This window comes from Alosa pseudoharengus, unplaced genomic scaffold (genome assembly GCF_046254945.1).
Source record: "Alosa pseudoharengus isolate Yale_2024_CS ecotype anadromous, Long Island Sound unplaced genomic scaffold, YU_APseudo_1.1 YU_APseudo_1.1_scf_23, whole genome shotgun sequence".
NCBI lineage: Eukaryota > Metazoa > Chordata > Actinopteri > Clupeiformes > Clupeidae > Alosa > Alosa pseudoharengus.
Window position 1 is genome coordinate 11,997,561 of NW_027468685.1, and position 24,943 is coordinate 12,022,503.

General features: G+C 43.2%; 3 protein-coding genes across 4 annotated transcripts; 1 reads left to right on the forward strand and 2 right to left on the reverse strand.

Moving 5' to 3' along the window:
* Positions 1-561: 561 nt before the first annotated feature.
* klhl43 (kelch-like family member 43) lies at positions 562-9,604 on the forward strand. The gene is made up of 6 exons (XM_076301509.1): positions 562-773; positions 4,688-5,289; positions 5,770-6,116; positions 6,568-6,867; positions 7,044-7,219; positions 7,335-9,604. Exons 2-6 carry the CDS (start codon positions 4,827-4,829, stop codon positions 8,122-8,124), a joined length of 2,076 nt encoding a protein of 691 aa, XP_076157624.1. The 5' UTR covers positions 562-773; positions 4,688-4,826; the 3' UTR covers positions 8,125-9,604.
* Positions 9,605-10,323: 719 nt separating this feature from the next.
* On the reverse strand, positions 10,324-14,124 carry rpl11 (ribosomal protein L11). The gene is made up of 6 exons (XM_076301511.1): positions 14,063-14,124; positions 13,212-13,362; positions 12,837-12,943; positions 12,509-12,640; positions 10,567-10,677; positions 10,324-10,416 (listed from the first exon to the last, which is right to left on the reverse strand). Exons 1-6 carry the CDS (start codon positions 14,066-14,068, stop codon positions 10,387-10,389), a joined length of 537 nt encoding a protein of 178 aa, XP_076157626.1. The 5' UTR covers positions 14,069-14,124; the 3' UTR covers positions 10,324-10,386.
* Positions 14,125-14,656: 532 nt separating this feature from the next.
* Positions 14,657-24,886, reverse strand: LOC143140540 (cyclic GMP-AMP synthase). 2 transcript variants are annotated; one of them, XM_076301512.1, is made up of 7 exons: positions 24,782-24,886; positions 24,393-24,590; positions 20,301-20,536; positions 18,990-19,218; positions 18,529-18,807; positions 17,986-18,085; positions 14,657-17,806 (listed from the first exon to the last, which is right to left on the reverse strand). In XM_076301512.1, the coding sequence occupies exons 2-7, from the start codon at positions 24,583-24,585 to the stop codon at positions 17,254-17,256; spliced, it is 1,590 nt and encodes a 529-aa protein (XP_076157627.1). In that variant the 5' UTR covers positions 24,586-24,590; positions 24,782-24,886; the 3' UTR covers positions 14,657-17,253. The 2 variants fall into 2 exon arrangements, with proteins under 2 accessions (XP_076157627.1, XP_076157628.1); XM_076301513.1 differs by lacking the exon at positions 24,393-24,590.
* Between the last annotated feature and the right edge of the window lie 57 nt (positions 24,887-24,943).

The window sequence follows — 24,943 nt, forward strand, 5'->3', positions numbered from 1 at the left end:
TGTGAGTGCGCTGCTCAGTCTGGCATCTTGTGCTTGATTTGATGCCCATGATGACTTATTAAGCTATTTTGTGTTTGTAAATTGTCTGTATTTTAAGTCCTACTGTGAAGCGACCTTGGGTATCTTAAAGGCGCTTTATACATACAATGTATTATTATCATTATTATTATTATTATTATTATTATATCCTGATCAGTGTGCTGCTATTGTTATTTTATCCTACTAGTGCTTTGCAACTTAGTGCCCTCTGTGGGCAGGCACATTATATACTCAGAGTAGAGGTATTTCAAAGCATCAGGCCTGGCTTTAAATACAGACACACACACACACACACACACACACACACACACACACACACACACACACACACACACACACACACACACACAAAACCAGCCCCTTACCATATGAGGGAAGGGGTAACTGAATATGGAGTGACTCTGGCAGGCTAGCTGTCTGTATTTGGCGGTGTGTATGTGAGCTTGTGTGTGTGTGTGTGTGTGTGTGTGTGTGTGTGTGTGTGTGTGTGTGTCTGTATTTGGAGATAGACACATAGTTGGGAGCATGAGCGGCGGGTTCGTCTTACGTAGGTCTGGTCGGAGGCCAGGCTACTCAAACACATGCCTGCTCACACACAGGCTCACTCAGAACATTGTCAGACAGGCAGAGGACAGAGGGACATTGCTACGTGGAAGAGGAGGATAACGAGAGAAAAGAGAAGGATAAGGAAGGGAAGAAACAAAGGGGAAAGACAGCAAGCAAGAGAGATAAAGGTAAATATTACTCTTGAAGTGGAGTTTATGTTTGTCACAAAGGTTATGTCTTAACAATGAGTGACATGACTGATATAACTCAGTAATGTGCAACTGAATGCATGGCTGCCAAGCACTGAGAGGAAACAGCAGATAGCCCAATTAAGACAGACCTGAATGACACACTTGAGCTGACAGGAAACAGATGACCATTACCACTCTTGGCTGTTAAAGCCCATCATTATATGGTTACATTGGGACCCATCACAGTGGTTATTGATGTGTAACAACAAGTTGGCAGAGACGGCATCGAACTATTACATTACATTACATTTGGCTGACACATTTTTAACCAAAGAGACTTAAAAACATGGTAAACAGTTTAAAGCTTTTTTTAAACAATTCTCCCAACAATTCTAGAACATTTTAAAACTATTTAAAAACAACAACAAGGTAGAGTACAATAAGAACAAGTGCATCACAGTGAGTGCTGTTTTTAACCACTGAGACACCTTTTTAGGGACAGAAGCACGTCAGCATAGTTGGAAAATATCTGATATTCATCTCTTACATCAAGAAGAGCAGGTCATAGACTGTACCACTGTTGGCTACACTCAGCTTCATCTTGTCTGTCAAATCTGATGACAAAAGTCACATGCTCACACACACACACCCATAGCCCTGGGCCTTAACAAGCACAGAAGGGGGTGCATGGGTCTCTGCTTTACGCTTCTGTGGTCACATTTATCTGAATAAATCAGCAGGGAACCTCTCTCTCTCTCACCCTGACAGCTCACCACAGTATCATTCACATTCATTAGTTAACTTCTTTTACGCAAGCTCTCTAGATATCTCAATGGGAGTGGTTGTGATTGGGTATTCTTGTTTGTTTGGTTGTTTGTTTGTGTCAGTGTGTGTGTGTGTGTGTGTGTGTGTGTGTGTGTGTACTGCTGAAGAACTGTGCTCTGTGCAGTCCGCAGAGTGTTTCTGAAGTCCTATAAATAACTAGCCGCGATAGCAAAAGGCATTCATGGGGGTGGTGGGGTGGAACGAGGACTGAATATTGTGCATGGTGACTTTGACATGCCAGTCTGATGGGGCAACTACTTCAGGATGGCCCCCCTGCTCTGACAAACACAACAGCTGCAGACAGCCACTGGAACCTTGCACCACTCCGCCCATCTCTCCCCTTGCTCCTGCGCTCTTCTCATTTTCCACAATCTTTCCATACTGACCCAACACACCTTCGTCTACACTTACATCATCCTCATCTGTCAGCTCCTCTTTCTCAGCGCTTCCTCAGCGCTTCCTCCTTCCCTTTCCAAGGATTGATGACAAGTTTGAAACTACTCCAAGCAATATTCTTTTGTTTTGTTTTTCCCTCTTTAGCCTTCTCTGACACTCTTCTTATGTCTTTATTTCTTTCTCTCTAGGACTTGGCGTCCTTGTTTAACACACACATGTCTTGGGGACGGCAGCGGTAGCTTTATATCATATCTGGTGGTGGTCAAGTGGATGTTTGTCATGCACTTGTAGCTGTAGTGTTGCTATGAATATTCTGTCTGTGGGCATTATTTTAGTGCCTGTCTTGTTTGTAGTGTCATGCTACACTTTATAGTACTGATATGCTGATGAAAGAGCGAGAAAGAGGTCAGGGCAGTGACCCTGTGTTTATGACTTGCTTTCAGTGTGAATCTCATCCAATTGCAGTAGCCTCAAAACCACCGCATGCTGCAGAACATGATCTCACACCAAGTGTGTTGAGACCATGTTGCATGGTGATACTGCACTACAGACAATAAATTGATTGATTGATTGACCTGTTGCCATGCTTTCACACTCTATCCCAGTTGATAGCAAATCCTACAATCCTGCAATCTCTGTCAATCTCAGTAAAATGATATACCCAAAACCTAAAACAGCCTGCACCAAAACAAAAGATGGATATCTTGAAACACATAAACTGGTTAAATCGTATTACATCCTACCTGAATGTTGTGAACAAAGACATCCAAGAAAGCAAAACACTCTCATAACACATTTCAGAAAACATCAACACCGCCAGTCTGAAGTGAGTGAATTTATACATTATTTAGTTTTGTTGTTAATAATAACATCAGATTGTAAAGATCACATTAGTCTGGGTCTTACACATCTAGAGTTGTTTTTCCATCTTTCTGGAAAGTTCTATTCACCTTCTTTTAAAGGTCATGGTTTTGGTCAGCACCCCTGAATGTCAGCACCCCTGATGGTCAGCACCCCTGATGACGTTTGTGGTGAACGTTGTTTTGATGAAGATGAGGGGGTTGATTTGGGTGATCATTCCTGCCTTGTGACCCAAATACTCTTCTGCACTTCCACCTGCTATTAGTAAACATGGGCCTGAGAATAAATAGTCCCCGCTGGCAAGTATCAGACTTCAAGTATGAAACAGGCTGGGGAGCACACCTGTTCCAGCTAATCGCTGTGGCATTATGCCTCAGGTTATAACATCAGGCACTTTGTTTACAAAGAACACAGAGTACCTGATTTCTTACTGTCCTTTGTGTGAGATCTCAATGTTCTTTTACTTTGAGGACTTTGCTGACATCAAAAGCTCAGATATCCTCAGCACTTATCTGTCAGTTCATTGTATGAACAAACGATCACAGAAAAAGAGAGTGTGTGTATATCCAAGGAGAATGGACATCATAATCCAAATTAATTTAAATGTTGAACTCACCTTATCAAAATCCTAGTCCTTAGTCCTTGCCCTGTGAAGGTACTCTATTAGTTGAAACCAGAACCCTGGTTGAAACAAAACATTTTAGAGCCTAGCACTCTTGAAACTTCCGTGGAAACGTTCAATGCAGTTCGACTACTGAGGCTGATCTCAGATATGTAAATGCAGGCCATCCCTGCTTTAAGACACTGCATTTCCCTGACAATCTCACTATTATGGTAAGTGGGTAGATAGATACCCCCTATAGGCACATCAATACCTGGGGTAAACTATACCCTGTTTGATAAATACCAGGACAAAAAGTTTCCAACTAATCCCACTACAAAAGAACACACCAAACACCAATGTGCACAGAAAAAGAATAAAAGAGTAGATCTAATTCACTTTCATCGTGTCATCAATGAAAACAGAGAGAACAATTCACACACAGACAGGAGTGGAGAGGAGGGGGCATTCCTGAAGGAGAGAGTGGAGGGGATTTCACACACACAGTAAGAATGACAGATGGAGGGTAATTTAAGCGCCAGGGACTCACCCACCCCTCGGATGGAACATATTTTTAGACAGCGACTTGTGTGCATCGCCCCAGTTATTATTATATTGTGCATGCACATGTGAGTGTTTGCATGTGAGACCTTGCTGTTTGTGTATACATATGAGAGGTTAGCCTTGAGCATGTGTGTGTGTGCATATGTGAATGTTCATGTTTCAGCCTACTTTAATTCTGTGAATTCACATGAGTCACATACTGTATATTTATTTAAGATTAGCTGAGTGGCTCACTTAATTGGTGCTGAATTTGTATTTATTTTTAGATAAAATATATTTATCTGTACAGTATTTTAGGTGAACAGATGGTCATGCACACCTAAAGCAAGTCATTTATGGATGACAGCTAAATAAATAACAAGAAATCTTGCATGGCTCTGGGAATTTCATTTTTATTAAGGCCCACAAAGTGTAATTTATGAGCGAGCCTATTGAACGCAAACAGCATTTATCAGAACTGTGAACTAAAACCTGACCCTGGCCCCATCTCTGACCCCCTCCCCTGCCCTACCCCCAGGGCCACTCACAGCTGTCAGTCACCCAGACCCAGGATGGCTGCATCGGCACGATACCCGATGCGGCTGCCTGTATGTGTCGGTACTGAAAGACAGTGACAATCCATCTCCCACTCTGATAATTAATGTTTATCGTTACGTCTTCCCAGGAGCTGTGATCCACGGTGACGCCAACCACCGCTTACCAGCTGTCCAACTCCATCTGCAAGGCTTGTCTGCCTGTCTGTCTGTCTGTGCGCGTGCAAAGCGTGTGTCTCAGATTATCGCTGAAGTGAATCACTGAAGAGAATGTCCCCAAAAAAGAAGGCTTCTCGCCCCAAGGTGGAAGTTGTGGCGGAGCCGACAGAAAGTTTGGTGAAATCACCTGAAAGCCCTGCCATGTTGTCATCGGAGGGTGTGGTCGTCTCCGAAGGTGTGAAGAAGCTGGAGGCGCCGCTGAACGTGGAGCACCTCAACCGCCTCAACGGCCTGCCCCTCCCACTTCCTTTCCCTCCTCCAATCCTCCGGCCGGGAGAGAGGGGGCTGGGCATCGGGAACGAGCTGACACGCCCTCTCCACAGCGCTGCCATGCTGGAGGAGCTGAGCCGCATGCGCCAGGAACGCTTCCTCACCGACATGGAGCTGGCCTGCAAGACCAAGGCCTTCGACGTGCACAAGCTGGTCATTTCCTCGGTCAGCCAGTACCTGAGGGAGGTGCTGGCCAAAGACCCGACACTGAAACGCCTGGAGCTGCCCACACTCTCTCCTCTAGGTAGGCCCACACTCTCTCCTCTAGGTAGGCTAACACAGTTGCACACTGCAACTGATGCTGTAAATAATGACTCAGTGAGCATTCCACATCGTCATCCAGGGGCGTAGCACAAGATCCTGGGCCCCTACATAGGCAGTCCTGATGGGCCCCCAATGTTCCTTTTATTAAAATAAAATATATTCCAGACTTTTCAAGGGCCCCCTGTCCCCTTGGGCCCCTATAATCAGTAGTGGTTTTACCCCCAGTCCGACGCCCCTGTCCTCATCCATAGCTTAGGGTCTAAAAAGAGAGAAAAGGGTATGTGCAAAGTCCTGCAGTGTTTAAGGATGCATCTATCAAACAACTGTAAAACGTGAAAATCTATGAAAATCTCATGTTGATCATGACTTGATTTGGTTATAGTTAGGCCAGAAAATGAACCTACAGAAGTATACTGACATCACCACATGAGCAGCCATGACACCACCTCTCCTTCCTCAGGTCTGGCTAATGTGATCACCTTCGCCTACCTGGGCCGCGTGCACATGTCTCTGTACACGGTGGGCTGCACTCTATGGGCCGCCATGGTGCTGCGCATCCCCCACCTGCTGCAGATGTGCAGCGATTTCCTCCTGGCCGAGCTCAGCATGCAGACGTGCGTTTACATCTGGAACATCGCCACTGCCTACGGCCTGAACGCCGTGCGCGAGGCCTCCCGCCGCTACGCGCTGCAGAACTTCGCCCAGTTCGCCGAGACGCCCCAGTTTAACCAGCTCACCCTGGAGCAGATCATCTCCTTCCTGCAGGACGATGCCCTCGTGCTGCCCTCAGAGATCACCACCTTCCAGGTAAAACACACACACACACAAAATACACACACATGCATTACAGATACACACACACACTCTGCTCATTTTACTCTGCTTCCAAATAGTGCAGTTCAGACAAGTTAGCACACACCTTAGCCACACAGCTAGCAAGGCAACACCTGCTTGTGCTGAACACCTGATACAATGTGTCACAGCTGTAAAAAAACACTACCATGATCTGATGCCTTAAATATATCAACACTTAGGCCTGCATCTATATTAATCAGTGAGACACTGTAAACTGAATTTCAGACCCAGCCACAGGGGAATACTATTTACAGCTATCTATATTTACACAGGAAGTCTAACTGTGTGTCTATGGGAAGAGGTGGGATCCACCGAAAGCTGACTATTAATAAAGCACACTGGGTCTGTACATATTTAAATGTGGCTTTGTGTGTGTGTGTGTTTAAATATGGCTGTGTGACAGGTGGCTATGAAGTGGCTGGACTTTGACCCTCAGCGTCAGGCCCATGCGACCGAGGTTCTGTCCCACGTGCGCTTTGAGACCATCCCGGCCAGCGAGCTGGTCAGCGAGGTTCAGCCCGTGGCCCGCATGATGCTGGACCCACAGTGCCACCGCCTGATGGTGGACGCCATGAACTACCACCTGCTGCCTCACCAGCAGAACCTGCTGCAGTCAAAGCGCACCGCTGTGCGTGGCAGCCAGGTGGCGCTGCTCACCATCGGCGGACGACCATCACTTACCGAGAGAACACTGAGCCGTGAGGTGAGCCAGACAGACAGACCAGACGGATGGATACACACACACACATACACAACGCCACACAATAGCTTTATAAGTCACTATAAAACACCACTGTAAACACAAAAATACAGAAAAACTGTTATCCTATCCTGTAAAAAATATTAATCAGCAAAACACAAACCTCATATTGGAAACAGGTTCTGTGGAGAGACCCTCGTGACGGTGTGGCTTCCTGGCGTCACCTGACCCAGCTTCCTGCTAAGAGCTTTAACCAATGTGTGGCCGTGATGGACGGTTTCCTGTATGTGGCCGGAGGAGAGGACCAGAACGATGCTCGTAATCAAGCCAAGCATGCCGTCAGCACCCTGAGCAGGTAGGCTGATACCAGCATACACTTATTAGCACACACCAGTCGACACTCGACTTGAATAACAGGCCAGAACTTTATTTGATTACCTGTTTCTGTACTTTGTCTCTCCTGTGCTCAGGTATGACCCCCGCTTCAACACCTGGCTGCACCTGGCCAGCATGCGCCAGAAGCGTACACACTTCAGCCTGGTGGCCACTGGGGGGCGTCTCTTCGCCCTCGGCGGCCGCAACACCGAGGGGCTGCTGGCCACGATTGAGAGCTACACCCCCTCGACCAACACCTGGCAGATCCGCACCCCCATGGAGGCCCCCCGATGTTGCCACGCCAGCGCTGTGATGCCGTCCGGTGACATCCTGGTCACCGGCGGCTACGTCAACTGCGCCTACACGCGCTCAGTGTCCGTCTACAGCGTGGACAGTGACAGCTGGCAGGAGGTGGCCCCTATGGAGACGCCGCGTGGCTGGCACTGCAGCTCCACCCTGGAGGGCCGCATATACGTGGTGGGGGGCAGTCAGCTGGGGCCCAGCGGCGAGCGCGTGGACGTCCAGTCCGTGGAGGTCTACCAGCCCGAGGACGGCGCGTGGAGCCGCATGGCACCGCTGCCGCTCGGCGTGAGCACCGCCGGACTCTCGGTCCTGGGCGGTCAGCTCTTCCTGCTGGGCGGCTGGAACGAGGCCGAGAAGCGGTACAAGGCGGCCGTGCAGCGCTACGACCCCAAGACCGACAGCTGGGCCTCCAGCGAGGAGCTGCCTGAGCCCACTGTGGGTGTGTCATGCTGCGCTCTGGCCTTGCCCCCACGCCATGCCTCCCGGCGTCACCGCAACACCCCAAACTCGCCGAACAACGCCTCAATTATCACTCCACCAAACACCTCAGTTAGCCACGAGGAGCAGCCTACATCTGCTTGAAGAAAGGAGAGAGAGGAAGGATAGAGAAAGGACAGAGGAGAAAAAGAGAGTAGTTGCAGATAAGAACAGTAGAGAAGAGGAAGGGGGTGAGGGAGGAGAGAGATCAGGTGGAAGGACGAAGAGAAGAGAGGAGAGTCTGAGCAGGACAGGGCAGAGGAAATGAGGTTTGAGGTGTTCTCGAGTACGGAGGAATCGAATCAGGGCCCACGCCATTAAAGAATGTGAAATGCATTCAGTGTGTACAACATGAGTACATGAAAATCTGTGATGTAGCCACGTCTGAGTGCGTCTGAGTGTGTGTGTGTGTGTGTGTGTGTGTGTGTGTAGCTGGTGGAAGAGCTGACTGAACATGTGCATCTGAGTTTGTGTGAGTGAATTTTAGCATTTGAGCCACAATGTTCTTTGACAAAAATGATATCATCTTTGCACTTCTTGCCCCAGAGTATAGAATTATCTCTGCAAATGACATCAATAACCGAAGATTTCATATATTTAAATATATATCATATATCAATATATACAGTGCTTATTCTTATGCTATGTAATAGGCTAAAATATTTCTCAAAATAGTTTAGCTCAATACTTGACAAAATGTTTAAATAAAAAAAAAAAACATTCTGAAAACAAAAAACAAAAAAAGAATTTAGTGACATGGATGATTTTTATATGCCGAGATATTAGAGGAGCTATGGTGAGGAATAGACATGAGAATGTGAACATGACACCCACACCATGCAGTCACAGGCCAAAAGGGGGACCAGAACCCGCCTCCTTTACTCCCCCCCCCCCCCACTGCCCCACTACGCACCAATAGAGATGACTGCTTTATGACATCGTAAGAGGAGAATGTCCCTCACATGCAGCTTGATAGCCACTGCCTCAGTCATTAGTCATCACGCTGATTTAGTGGCCCCCGTAGATTTACTTATCTACAAAAGCTTTCATGAGCCAAACCCTTAGCTTTAGAAACCTTGACCCTAACAAATACTAAACACCTGCACTTACTTTCGAATTCCTTCCCCGAGACACAAACGTGTTAAATAACACACACATTTTACAATAGAATGTATTAAAAAAGCTACAGACCTGAGCTGTATGGTAGGTCTAAATTGTAGGTGCTAAATGGCCTGAGACTGCAGGGGTGTCACCCCCTACTGACCACTCACCTTATGACGCCATGAGTGCCAGTGGAACTGATGATGGGATGCTTGCCCAGACACCAGCATAGGGCAGCAGGGCACAAAAGCTAGAGGAATTGATGGAATTGAATTGACGACATTGAATTGGTTTATTAATGTGGCAAAGTCTTTTGTTATTTTGCAGTATGCAAGCCCCTTCATGAAGTTTGGGGAAAAGGAACAGGTTGTCATTGAGGGGATGGGGTTCTGAAGGCCAACAGCCTCCGAGGGGACACAGAAAAGTGATGCAATGGTTGTGTCAGATCCCAAAAGTTTCACTGAATAAAGCCAACTTAAGCCAATCCTGCAAATGTGTTTCTTTGACTCAACCACTAACATTCTCTAAATACACTGAGTATTGGATCACTGATCACCCATTCCATGTTGATTTCACCATTCAACTGAACAAACATTTCATGTGTGCCTAAAGACTTACATTAAGAGTATACATCTGTACAAGTCAAGCCACTAGCGCAGTTTGGCCAAAGTCCTTTTAGGCAAGTCCCTTCACTTGGCAGCCATATTGCAACGCTTTTTGGGCACTCATCAGACATCCTATTCGGCAGAAATGCGCGTGCACAAGGCTTCACGACATCAATCTTGCTCCAGCAGCGAGTTCACAACACATGATTGGCACGATGTCTTCACAACACAGCATATGATTGGCTCAGTGTATTCACATTGCACCACGATTGGCGTTGATATTGGCGTTACAAACTAGCCCCATGCATTTCTATGGAGGACTTTTTGAGTGCTGTGTGTCTGACCTCTGTGCATAAACTCTGCAAATACTTATGGCCATTTCAAAACAACCAACTGCCACTCTGAAGAAATAGATCATCTGAACTGAGCAATATGTTATAAAACTCTATGCAGACAGAATGTTCTGAGGTCACAAGTTCATAAACCTAACACTTTCAATACATAAAATATGGCATATTTTCTAAAATCCGAATTACTGAACGTCTCAATGCCATGACTCAGGACATCAGAAGTATATAACTGAAAGCAACACAAATGATAAACTTAATGGGTTTTCTTTTTTTATTTGTTTGATATAAACAAGATCAAAAACGATGGTCCACTACTTCCCGGGGAGGATGATGCCATCATACTGTTGAGAGAAAAAAAAACAGGAAACAGGATTGAAACGGATCTAAATTGCTGCTTAACAAATTACATGCATATGCGACTTCATAGTTTAAAGTAGAGGAAGATGTTACAAAAGGAGGTGAAATATTAGCAAGAATTCTATAGAAAATACCTTCTGCTGGAACCAGCGCATGGCCTCCTCCTTGCGGATGCGGTGCTTGAAGCCAATGCGGCCCTTCTTGCGTTTCTTATCGGCAATGCTGAAGCCAGGTCTGCCCATAACCTGCAAACAGAGCGGGACATCATGAGCAACAGCTCTACGGGAAGCCCACGAAGTGACAGCTCAGGCATCACACAACCACACAGAGCTCCAAAGACAGGAACGCTGGGTTGGACTTTAGGGAACCCACTGTTACAAATCAAACAAGCAACAAGTAGTCTTCAGGTCTTCTCTACAACTTTGACGTACACAGCTTCCAACAGCCGATACCAAACACTACAAGTTTAGAGGTCATTACTGACACCAAGCAAGCACCTCAATCATTAATAGTCACCAACTTCTGGGATCCTCTAGTGCTTAAAGTGTTATTAGTGGACACCAAAAAAAAAAAAAACACACGTTCTCTAGTGTTCAGTGTTATTAGTGGACACCAAAAGCACAGCAGAATATGTGCCTGGACAGGTTGCACTGTTGAGTGACCGCTTAGGCTATGTAATTAAGATGGCAAAAGGAACACGTTTTGCTAAAATTGTAAATAATGAAGTTAACAGAGGTAGGAACGGGGGAGCCGTAGTGCAATGGTAGTGTTGGAGTCTATCATAAACAGGGTTCAGTGACCACAGGGAATCAGGTACTAGTGCGGCCTGAGGCCATTTCCTGAGCTTACTCCCATCTCACTCATTTCCGGTCATCTCATCGTCCAATCAAATAAAGGGGAGCTTAAAGGAACCGTATGTAAGATTGTGGCCAAAACTGGTACTGCAATCACTTTCAAATTACTGTAGAGCGGTGTATCCCCTCCCTCTCCCCCCTGACTGGCAGAGCTGGCAACCCGGATGCCGAAACACTACTGACTTTGTGATTAGTAGATAGGTGGAGGGTGGCGCATCAGGCCAAAACACAACATGACAAACATCAACATCAGTTGAGGGCTGCAACTTCACTTTTTAAATGACAATATCCTGGCCGGACTACTGTTGTTAGTGATATATTTGAAATGAACATGATTTCTTAATGTCTAGTGACATATCAGGGCCATTTTATGATTAATTAAAATACATTACTTACATAAGGTTCCTTTAACAATGACAGAATGGTTGGCACAACTGTATATAACCAAGGGCTGCCCTGATGGGAGCGCAAAATCCCCCCACGCTCACACCAACTACACCATGAACATTATAAATCAGGACCAATATCTCATCTCAGTTATGCAACTTGATCAAACATACTGTGCAAATGAAAAACCAAGACGTTGGACGGTTTGACAAAGTCAGGTCGAGTAGTCACTCAACAAACAGGTATTTTCATATTTTGAGTTCTGTATATGTTGATTCTGTATTTCATCAGTATTACACTCAATTGGGAAAATTTACGCTCCAGGAGTTACCTTTTCAGTCTTGTAAGTTTTCCAGTGTCATATTTCAACCCTTGTGCCTCAAATATGAAGGGCACTGGGTGAAGATCAATTCTATGCGCAGTTTAAAAAGTGTTTTCAGACTCAACAAGGTTCTACCAGTTTTATGAGCTACCGACTGATGAGGCTACCACTAAAACTACACAATTCCAAGGGCCGTTTTTAAGCAGGACAAAAATGTTTGGGTGGGTGTTTTATGTAGCCTACTATTGTCATGTTTGCTAAACATTGTCATGTTTGCTAAATATTTCTCTCGTTTAGTTGTCTACAATCTCCACACCAAACTAACTCATACACAACCCACTCACAAGACGAAACAATCAGAGAAAGACTGGTGGTTGATTGCTGTTGTTTCAGGTGGATTTCTGGAGACGTTGCAAAGGCTAAAATGAATGGAGCATAACCTACCCTATTACGGTGGAAAAGGAAAAGAGACTCTACCCCAAAGTAGGAGCCAAAAAAGTTAGAGGAACTCACCACGTAGAAGTCCAAGCCGTAGATTCCAATGCTGGGATCGTACTTGATACCCAGATCGATGTGCTCCTGGATGCCAAAGCCGAAGTTGCCGGTGTCAGAGAAATTGTTCTTCCTCAACTCGTACTCACGCACCTATACACAGAGAGAAATATTAGGACGGGAAGCTTCAGACTGTTCAATCTCTATAGACAACTGGCAAAAGCAAATAAAGATCATTTTTGACCTAAAAATGATGAACTATACCTAGCAGTAGTGTCAGGTTTGCCACACACACACCCAAATCTACATATCTATTAGCATGCAAGTGAAGCATCAGAAGTACGCTCACCTTGAGACCCTTCTCCAGGATCTCCTCAGCTTTAGCACCACGGACGGTGCAGTGGACCGCAATCTTTTCGTTTCTACGGATACCAAATGATCGCACAGTGTAGCGGGCTAGAATGGAGAAAGGATGTAGAAATTCCATTACACACTTACAAACAACTCAAGTTAATCACATGAATGTTACCTAGGTCAAGAAAAGTCTGTAAGGAATAACTGCAATATTTTAAGTAGTAGTGGTATGCTTTGGCCTATAGATCACACAAAAGAAACCGCTCAACAGTTGACAACTCCATCTTCACTTTCATATTTGTCCACAAGATCACACATTCAAGGACATCCCCAACATTCTCAGTATTAATCCAAAAGGTGCCACACATACCCTTGGAGAAGACAGGAGTCTGCCCCGTGAGCTGCTCCAGCACCTTAGCGGCTCTGGTCAGTCTGTCTCCGCTCTCACCCACACAGATGTTCAGGCAGAGCTTGCGGATTCGCAGCTCCTTCATGGGGTTCTCCTTCTTCTCACCCTGGTCCTATATAATATAAATACAGACATGGTCACACTTTTATCTGACATCTTAATGTGACAGGTAGGTGAGTGAAACATTGTCGCGACAACAGCCATACACTATCTATCAGGACTATCAGCTACTGGCTATGTTCTGTCATATACTTTGATATTCAAGACAGAACTGTCAGCGGGTTGGGGAGTTCAGAAACATATTCAAGCAACTATTGAAACGCAAAGCTAACTTGTTTGCCAGGCCAACTTAGCCAGCATGGAACAATTGAACGGGCTGCTCTAGTGGACATGCCCGTACATATCCTGTAACTCGCGTTAGCAGAATGAGGCTAACATGATAAATACAGAATCGTGAAAGCAACTCTAAAACAGACTATAACGTAAAAACACACATATGGCTGTAACAGATGTGCAAGATATCGCACGTGCCTCTCCGACTGCCCAAAAGTAAACCTAACCCGTGCGTACACGTTTCAGTGGAGTAGAAATGGCAGCGTACAGGCTTCAGAGTGAACACCCGTAGCCAAGTTCTCCACTTGGATTTTTATCATCATATACTGCCTTCGTCAAGAAATACATCAATTGTAACACTCATCACAAATGCATGTACACGTGAGAAGGCATTATAGCTTAATAACTATGATGTATGACGCCGATTGTTTCAGATTTACAAAGCGCATCGACATCTTAGCTATCAACCGCGTACTCACCGCCATGTTTGATGACTTGAAGAGGACGATACACTTCCGGCGCGGAGTATTTATAACGAAGTGTTCATGATTTCTGTGTCCCAAATGATACAGAGTTTAACATAAAACCGTTCCCACAAGCGTTTTAGCTGACACGTTGGAAATTGCAGACCAACCTTTTAGTTTGTTTTTCAGAAAAACAAAAATATGCTGTTACGTTTAGAAATAGTTGTTATGCTCAACTGAAAACCGACAGAGTTGGTCAGTGGATAATACACTATAATATAGGTCAATATAATAGGCTATATCTTGAACTTCCCCTTGGGGATTAATAAAGTATCTATCTATCTATCTATATATCTATCTATCTATCTATCTATCTATATCCAGAGAGCTTTGTAACTGTGTTGTAAAGTGTTAAACAAATAGCCTAATGTAGAATAATGTCATCGATAATGCATGCTCCATTATGAATGACCAAAATGCCCTTTTTAATGCAATGTTTTTGCATGTTTGAAAAGAAATTAGCCTACTGAAAAAACATCAAATACATTTTCCAGACAATAATTTCTTAAAGCTTTTATTCATTCACAATCATAGAAACTTCAATCAGGTTAAAACAGATGGATTGGATATAGGATTTCTAAAGTAAGTCATTTTAATTTATATAGCACATTCAAAGTGCTTCACAATAATAATAATTTAAAAAATACAGAATTTGCCTTCTTCAGACAGAGTGCCTCCAGACAGAGACAGACATACAGACACAAATAGTTTCCACAGGCTCAAATGCTGTTGAATGCAAGTTGATGGTAAGGTAGGCCTATGCAAGTTGAAGAGATGGGTTTTTGTTAAGGATTTAATAACAGTCACAGATGATGCTGATTTGAGATCATGTGATAAACTGTTCCAGAGGCACAGTTTCATGGTTTTCACGGTTCATGGACACGCTTCAAGGCGCGGTCACCTCTCTCTGTAAGACGTGCACGTGGTATGTCTAAGCGTGGTTGGGATGCATGTTAGTGGTTGTGATGGGGTGTATGTTTAACATGTTTGTTACATAACTTGGAACACAATCATTTAATGCTTTAAAAATAGTCAATGTCACTTTATACTGGAGTCTATTTAACAGGAAGCCATGCAGTGCAAAGCCGCCAGAACTTGAGTGATATGTTTCTGTTTCCTTGTCCCAAGCAGTCTAGCTGGTGCGTTTTGGACCCACTGTAATCGTGCAAGAGATGATTCAGAGGTCATAACATCAGGTGCAGAGAAGAATGTCCCAATGTTGACGATGACAGTTCTGAGCTTAATAAACCAGTGTAGGGCCAAGCCCCTTAATTCCTACACAGTGCTCCAGACGCTCAGTGAGTATCATGGTCCTTCATATCTATCAAGTATCAATTCTAAAACAGAACAATTTCCAGAGTCAACATTCAATAGGTCATTATTGCTTTCAGGAGAGCAGACTGTGAAATGCCCTGAAACCTGATTGTAAAGTCTCATAGATATTGTTGTCATGTAAAAAAGATGAAAGTTGAAGAGAAACTAGGCTTTTTCTAAAACTTTGCTCAAATATGGCCGTTTTGATAGGCTGGTCGGTACTTAAAATACTCTAAGTTATGTTTCTTTAAGACAGTGTACCGCACGTCATGCTTACCCCCCTCCCCCACCATAAATCAATTCACCATATTGCTATATGCATTGTAACACCATACAGCTTGGACTCTTGGGAATCCATGACAAGAGTCCATTACCATGACAACATTTTCATGTACAATATGTATAGTGTGTATAATGTGCTTTACATTGCCAAATTAATATAACTATGTCTTAATTAAATGTCATTGAAAATACTCCCCACCCCCTCCTCCGCCTTTGGTGCTTCCCTACCTTAGTGTATATCCTAAGCAATGTGTAGATGCATATTGGGTCTTGACATACTGTACGGAAAGTATTCACAGCACTTCACATTTTCCACATTTTGTTATGTTTCAGACTCATCTTAAAATGGATTCAATTCATTTTCTTCATCAATCTACACAATACTCCAACTCCAATACTTCTATCAATGGTCCTTGAGATGCTTTTACAACTTGATTGGAGTTCACCTGTGCCTAAATTAATTAACTGGACATTATTAGGAAAGGCACACATCTCTTTATATAAAGTCTCACAGTTGATGGTGTATGTCAGAGTGAAAACCAAGATTTCCCCTTTTCAAGATGTCTTGAATTTCCCCTTGGGGATCAATAAAGTATCTATCTATCTAGATAGAGGCCGAGAGAATTATCCGTAGACCTGCGAGACAGGGTTGTGTGAAGACACAGATCATTGAAACAGCTTTGAAAGTGCCCAAGAGCTCCTCCATCATTCTCATATGGAAAAGTTTGGAACAACCAACAGTCTTACATCTGGCCACTCAGCCAAACTGAGAAATCCGGTACGAAGGGGCAAGTAACCAAGGACCCAATGGTCACCATGAATGAGATCCAAAGTTCCTTTGAGACGATGAGAGAAGCATAAAGAAGGACAAAAATCATTGCATCCCTCCACCAATCAGGCCTTTATGGTAGGACTTATGGAGTGGACAGATGGAAGGCATTTTTTGCCGCAAGTTTCCCAAAAAGCACCTGAACGACTCTCAGGTAAAATCATCTGGTCTGATGAAACGAAGACTGAACTATTTGCCCACAGTTTGTGTGGAAGAAACCAGGCATTGAGCTGCACTGATGTTTGTCCTTCTTTACGCTTCTCTATATAGCCAGAACATGATAGCCTATTTCCTCAAAATATTTCCTTGAAAACCAGGAAGGTTTGCAGAGGTAGAGCATTTGATGTGAGACAATATCAGACAGATCATCCAGAGCTGCTAACCCTCACACATTCGATTGACGTGAGAGTGCGTGGAGCAAATCAAATGAATGAATCTTACGGTCAATGCGTAAAAGGTTGACAGCTCTGCAGATCTGAAAATAAGATCAGTTTATAACATTCAAAGGCTACAGTAGCTGACTTATACATACAGGGCTTTGCCCCAGAAATAGAAATATCAGACCTGATATTTTCAACTTTTCTAGTAAAGAACTTTAAAAAGTCTTCACTGTGATGCCTCAGGACTACATGAGGTGGGATTTAGAACTGAATTTCTGGCCTTGATTCAAATTTAAGATTTATTATTATAACGCCTGTTGTGTGTCGCTTATTTGTGTGATTCATATGAGTTTTAAAAAGCCCAGCCCAACACCCAAAAGAGCCACCATTACCCCCACCACAGTCATGATTATGGATGACCTGTCCCTGTAGGCCTCTGAGGGGTGAAGTAGGGCTACCAGCTGGGGGCTGCTTGGAGGTGTAGCACCCACCGTCTGCACCACCTCTGGTGAGGTGCTTGGAAGAGGTGAGCTCAGTGGAGCTATGGGTGGTAGGGTCTGCAGAAGGGGTAGGTTTGACTCCCTCTGTTCCCTTAAGGCAGCCACAAGGAAGTCCAATGTGCTCTGGGGAAAGGCTGGAGGAGCAAAGAGATTATGACTTGGCACAAAGAAATGTGGGAGATTTCCACTTTGGGCGTGACCTTCAAATGCACTCAGGAGAATTAGAAAGCACTTAGACAGGTCCCCCACATTCCACTGTGAATCGTCCCCACGCCGAGATAAAACATGGAAGAAGATGGTCTTTCCATGGTAGGAGCACAGTGGCTCCAACTCTTCAGGATAACGCTGCTTTAGACCCTCAATCAGCCGCTTCAGCAGACGAAGGCAGGTCTTTCTATAGTGTGAATGGAAATGAAATATTATACACAGTAGGCCTACAGTACAGTGTGTTATATATATATATATATATATATATATATATAGGCTACATATATAACATATAACATATACATATATACATTTTACATCAGAGTATAAAATCTATCTAATGTATCTAATGCAAAGTTATGTTACCGGCAACAGCGGTTAGATTGTCCCTCACAGCAGGTACGTCTATTCCCATGGTTCCTAATGATTTCCTTCTCAGAGTGTGAAAATGAGATCCGCCAGCTCTCTAGAAGATATAGACAGACACAGACACACACATACACACACACACGCACACACACACACACACACACAGATATGATATAGACAGATAGACAGAGATATTATGGCTAGATAATGTTTAATAAGGAGGGAATTTACTGAAGGCCAAAAAACCAAACAGCAACTGATTGAGGAAGGAACTAAAGAGACCTACAAAATGTTTAACAGCTAAAGGTTTGCTGACAATCTGTTGCTTCTATCATCTCCCTATAACCACACATGTGAATAGAGGAGCTCAGTCTCCAGTGCCAATATTATTTCACTGGGTTCCTCTCCCCCCCTTGACCCTCCTCTCTGTATCTTAATGGACCCTTTATACAGCAGTTTTAGAAACCATAGGCTATGAGATCCTCCCTGCCAGAAACAATCTTGCCCATAGCACATCTAGAACAGGTATGAGAAACACACCTTTGGCCATGTCACTGAGGTTATTTCCTTTGGGCATCTTTGGCACGAAATAGAAACCCGCACTAATGAGTTTGCGACGGTCTTTCTTCCCCAGCCAGTTCTCCACGTTCGGTCCTGCACGCGCTGCGGCGGGCAAGCCCTGGGAGGAGACCTCCAGTGCTGGTACGACATCTATGGACATGTCAGCCTCGGCACAATCCTTCCTCCACAACTCCAGGGTCACGGCAGGGGAGTTAGCATCCTCTGCACACACCTTCCATTCGCTATCCACAGATGGCACTGCTCAATTAGAGAGGAAACAACATGCATTGTAATGCACACATTCAAATACAAAAGCAATTTACAAAAAGTTACAAAAAAAGTGATGGTACACCCCAGTGTACAATCAGCACGCCAAAAAAGATGTGCTGTATATTCACCCAAATTATAAAGTTAATTTTAGCAGTGATTCAAATCAGTACCTTCATATGTGCGGATAAAATCGCAAACAAGGTCTCGCATGTCTGCACGGATCTTTGCTGCAGAGATGGTCAGTTGGTTCTTCACCAGGTAGGAGCGTATCTCATTTGTGCGAACTTGCCGACAGAGAGAGAGTATGTAGAATATGCCAGGAAACTCCTCCAGCTCAGCCATATTCAACCTTGGTGTCGGCAAAATCAGCATCAGGTCAAACTCATTCGGGCTGTTAATCTGTGGATCACATTCCAGTTGTGGCTGAATGGTGTTGTCGCATATAACTGCAAGTTTGTCACATTGGCATTGAAAGTACTTTTTTTCTGTTGCTTTAGTACATTTCTCAGATCAGAATTAGTCTCAAAATGACTTGTTCAGCTTCCACAACACCTTGTCACTTGTGCACACCATAAAAGCAATTTCTCATTCTTTTGGTTATGGTTGGTTATGAGATTGACGCATTTGTCCAAAGCGATTTTCTTTTAATTTCTGGTTTACTTGTGGAATAGTTGTACCCCCAACATTTAAGCACGTTGTTGGTTGGTTGAACCAGTTGTCATAATCTGTCAAGCATATTTTGATGAATCCTGGCTGTCTAATCTCTTGCAATCAATTTCCCACATACTGTAAGCCTAAAGTAATGAGTCACTGTTGAAATGTATGCCACAGGAAAAAGTGCAGCCTTGTGCATTTTCAATAATTGTTGTATAAAGCAAATAAATAATTTAAATGAAATAATTATAGGCCTATAGACCTACACCTACAGAGCATTGAGAGCAGGGCATTTTGATGATCTTGTTATAAGTGATGAGATGAACTTTCATAACGATGAAACTGACATGTTCATTGACTCACAATACTTACTTTTGAGACTAAGGATACTGAGCAAGTTAAAGCACATACTGGTTTGCAAATGTTACTGTAATGATTCGAGAAATGTACCAAAGTGACTTCAAAAAGCTGCAATTACATCATATTTAGGTTTGGAACAATGGCCATCTCTAGTCAGACTCCCTTTGAGTGCTACTTTTTCTGTATTTACATGTTTTGGTATAAATGCTTGTTAGATTAAACACACTTCCTATTATGGTTGATGAAAACTGAGAAAATTAAAGTTCCAGGGCAGTACAGTAGCATTAAAATGTGTGGTGTGGAACCATTTCAATTAGTCTGACTCTTTATATTGTACTTTATAACTCACTGAGACTGACCCTTGAATTATGGCTTGAGTCCAACCTCCTCATCCTTCCCGTTAGATCCTGCCCTGCCCTGTCATGGCTGTTCCCTTCTCTTTTGTTGCTCACATGACAAAGCCCTACCTTAACCATCTCAAAGTAACTGCCACTGTTGAGGACTTTGGCCTGTCGGAAGTAAGGCATCTCCTGGTTGTTTTTGAGGAACTCCACGAGTCCGTCTCTGAAATTGTTCACCACTTTAGAAGCCCGCTGGGTGTCCACCCTTCGCAGAGTCAGGTCTCGAGCTCGCTGCCGGATCCAGCGATCCAAAGCTGGAGACACAGGGGGAGGACTCCCATACACAGTCATTGATCCCATGCCTATGCACACACACACACACACACACACACACACACATACACTGGTCATTCTTAGCAAATGGTGCTATTTGTGTCATGATATAGTCTGGTATAAGTTGTGTAAAATGGGTTAATACTTATTTGTTCAAGCTTGCTTACTAAATGAAAGCCCACACACACACACACACACACACACACACACAACAGTAAATAAAATATAAATATAAGTAATAAAAAATCAAACTAGATGTACCGCATAGCGGTAGAAAATATGACCGCCACTCAGTCCTGTACATCCGTTCCGCGAAAATAAATCACACTTCAATTTGTCTCCATATTTTACTCCATCCCCCACTCTTGAAACTTTTGTGTATGCTTGTTTGGCATGCCTGAGTGTGTGTGTGCGGCTGCGCAGAAAGTAGCCTACTGGTGCTGAAAAGGTGAATAGATTGTAGAATAGCCAAAGAAGATGTAGCATTGTTATAAAACCTTTAAAATCTCTAAACAATCACAAGTAGGGCAGTTCATCACAGTTCATCCATTGCAACTGGATTGATGAAAGGTCACTTACACCTGTAGGCTACATTGTATTTGGGAAAAGCAAAAGGTATCAGCATAATGTTATTTATTTATTTATTTATTTATTTATTTATTTATAAACAAAAACATCTCTGTCAGTTCCATGCCGTTTTCAACAGCTATCAAAAACAAAGGTCATTTTTGGATGGATGGATTTTTTGTGAATGTTTCTTCTTCTACATAAGATTTTAGTCATCTTTAGTTCATGTAATACTTGTCAATGCACAAATTAAGTAACAGTAGTCTGAAACGTTATTGTTAATGCACAAATTAAGTAACAGTAGTCTGAAACGAAATGCTGTTTTACATCTAACCAGTGGTGCAAATAACTGACATGTCCAAATGGGCCTTGATGAAATGCCGCTAGACTGTTCATGCACATTTTAACGGGCCAAAGTTGAGCTGTTGTCCGTTATTGTTCGTGCAAATATAGGCTGATTCATGTTCCCTTGCATTGTGTAACTGAGGTCCATGGCTAGTCTGGCTTTCACCAGACCAAGCTCAATCTTTTAAGAAATCAAAAAATAAATAGCGGGCAGATCAGGCTGGGTTCACCCAGCCTAGTCCATAGGCACCCGATATTGTTTAATTTTCCGATTGAGATATCCACGCTCTGGCTATTCTAAATGCAAAAATGCATCAGGGAGTTATGACAAAACTGTAACTAACAAACTAGATCCTAATAGAAAGCTGTTAGCTTCCCTAAGATACAGGCTTATAAGGTAGGCCTATTTATTACAACATAAATTGTCAATAGGCTATGCTGGCGACACAAATAAAATCTCCTTTGGAAACCAATGGCTTAGGCCTTATGTATCAAGCGGACTTAAACTGCCATATCGTGGCGAAAAGTTGTAATAAAATTCACGCAGCTCCATGAGTCAAGGAAAGCGCGAATGAAGTAGCCACTTCTAAATGGGACCCACTACACAGTAGCTTAAGGTGTGTTGCTAAAGCAGCCATAATGAAATGAAGGTGTCATTGTTTGGATACTTCACACACACGTGCTTTTTAATTTCACAGACTACAACTACCAAGCTGGAATCAAAGCACATCGATTCCCCTCTCACACCCTGCACGCACTTAAAACAAAATAAACAGGCGTCTCAGTCTCACGCATGTATAGGCAAAACTGTATCATACCGGTGTAACGTTGGTAAATCTTCCATTGCACAGAATGATTTTGTAGCACGTGCAACAAATGACAGTCGAAAGATACAGTTACAGTGCTGCTATCAATTTGCTTGGTATTTATAGTTTTCTACAAATGCAATCAATCAAATTGGCCTCCATCACTCAACCTAACGGTAACATTACCTAGGTCCTTATTGATATTATTAACGTACCTGCAGTAAAAACCAAGCATGTCCGATAAACATCCTCAGATTTATTTCGGCTTCAAGAAGAAATGGGAATTACATTTCATGTGAGCATCATCCTATCCTTATTAGACGTTCTCTGCAGTAAACTACAGTCCTTGTAGGAAGCGTCAATTGTTTTTCCAACCCACTTTTAACTTCCAACAAAATTACGTCTCACTGCAACGATGCGCCATCTAGTGGACAAACGACTACTTATCGCCAATACTGGAAATGCAGCCATGATGATGATGATAAATATTTATTTTGGCTTTCTTTTAATCCTACTGAATTTGTAATTATGTATCGGCCGTTCTAATACCGATAGTATGTGGGTGCCTGTGTGTGTGTGCATGTGTATATGTGTGCACCGCCATCTACAGGCCAATGAGTGTACAGTCACTAAATGTACACATAACCTAATTTTTTTTAGACCCCCCCATGGATGAAATTCTACGAAACTTGGCATACCCCCAGAGAATACCAGGTCAATCATACACATAAAATTTGGTGCAGTTCTGAACATCTTAACTGAAGATAGGGGCGATTAAAGCAGAATAATATTGCATTTTCATTTTTTACCGGGGGGGTGCAAATCACAAATGAGTGATTATAGGCCAGGTTGATGTGGGCCCTTGAGACCAACACACCATAAAAGATTCTTCATCCTCAGTGCCACGGTTCAGGTAGTTATTTAGGAAAAACTGCTTTTTTTGCGGTTCGGAGGGCCCAGCACGTTGGGGGGGTGGGTGGCCCCCCGGGGACGAAACAAAATTTTTCCGTAAAAGTCTAGTGGGGCTACATACCCACCAAATTTCATGTGCCCCGGTGGTTCGGTGTCCCGGGTATCGTTGACCAAAAATTCAGGAAGTAGATGACGGGGGGAAAAAAAAATAAAACTTTGACAATCCCTATATGACCGCTTCGCTAGCGGCGGTCATAATAATTGTTATGTTTTTAACTGCAAATAACTATTTCTAATACATCTCACCACATGCTACTTGTTACATTTTATATATATATATATATATATATATATATATATAATTTATAAATATATTTCAAATCTATGATCTGTTCCTGAGTTCACTGTTTGAATGTATCATAGTCACCTGACTCTCATGAAGTAGGATGCATTTTCAGAAGGAAAGCACCTACAAGGAGCTGAGTTAATGGCTACGTCTCAAACCGTACCTGCACACTTCAAATACTTAGTTTAAGTATAAAGTGCAGATATTAGGACAACATTGAAAAGTGGGCACAACGCAACACGACAGTGTAGGCCTACTGACGGAAGTATGCGGTTTGAGAGACAACCAATATTTATTTTTAATCAACACTTTTTTTAATGTTTTGTGCAGTATTGTGCAGTCATATGATGTAATTGCATATTGTGCAGTCAGATGTGATATTCTGTTGTTCATCACATGAGTAGTAATAGCCGACTTTAGCCTAATTTGTCCCCCTGCGTATCTATCACCCCTGTTAGGTGGTATTGTTTTAACATTGGTTTTAAATGCTATCCACCCCGTTTTCGGTATTCAGCTGGCCCAGCATATTTTTCTCATAGTTTAACACATCCATCTTCAGATTTGTGAGGTTACCACCCTCAAATGACACCATTTGACCCACACACACACAGAAATCCACCTCTCAAAAGAATTTAAATTAAAATGAACTAAAATTAACAACAAAAATCACACTATATTATCTACATTCACAATATGTACACTCTAGGAACCATTTAATACCACTAATATTGTTGTAAAAATTAGACAATAACCTCCACCATCATCAAACATGTTCTGAATGCCTTTTTAAAAATCCGATACCACATGGCGCACCTCACAAAATTCATAGTTTACATACAGTACCTCTTATTTTACCACTACATCCCGGCTCCTGTACGGATTGTCATTACTACTGAACTGGGATTATACCTGGGAGATAGGGGCCTGGGGCCCGTGGTGGAGTTAGTTGACCTCCATTTACGGTTTGGTTCTTCTCTGTCTCCTTACAGATGTCTTGCTTATCTTGGCCATTCTCTAATAGATGGCCCTCTGTCTCTGCACCACAGATTTCCAGCGAGACCTGTTTCTTCAGTGATGGCCGTTGAGCTCGAGTATTATTCATCTTGGCTGAACATTATAAAAAGAAAACCTCTTCAACTCTTTATTTAAACATTTGTCACCGTCTCACAACACAACAGATACAGAATGTTCATTACAAACACGCCCTTGTGAAACAAACATGCACATTCTAAAAATTAAACTACCCCAAAACCTTTTGTAACACTGTTTAAAAATCAGCGGGATAAATCCTAACTCACCTGATTAATTGAAGGAAGCCACAGCAGTTGAAACTACAATGTATAAATGTACTAACCAGGGCTTTGAACCGGTTCAAGGAACGAAAACGAAAACCGGGAACTTTTTATTTTACAGGGAACAGAAACGAAACCGGAAACGTTATTATTTTTTATGTTCTGGAA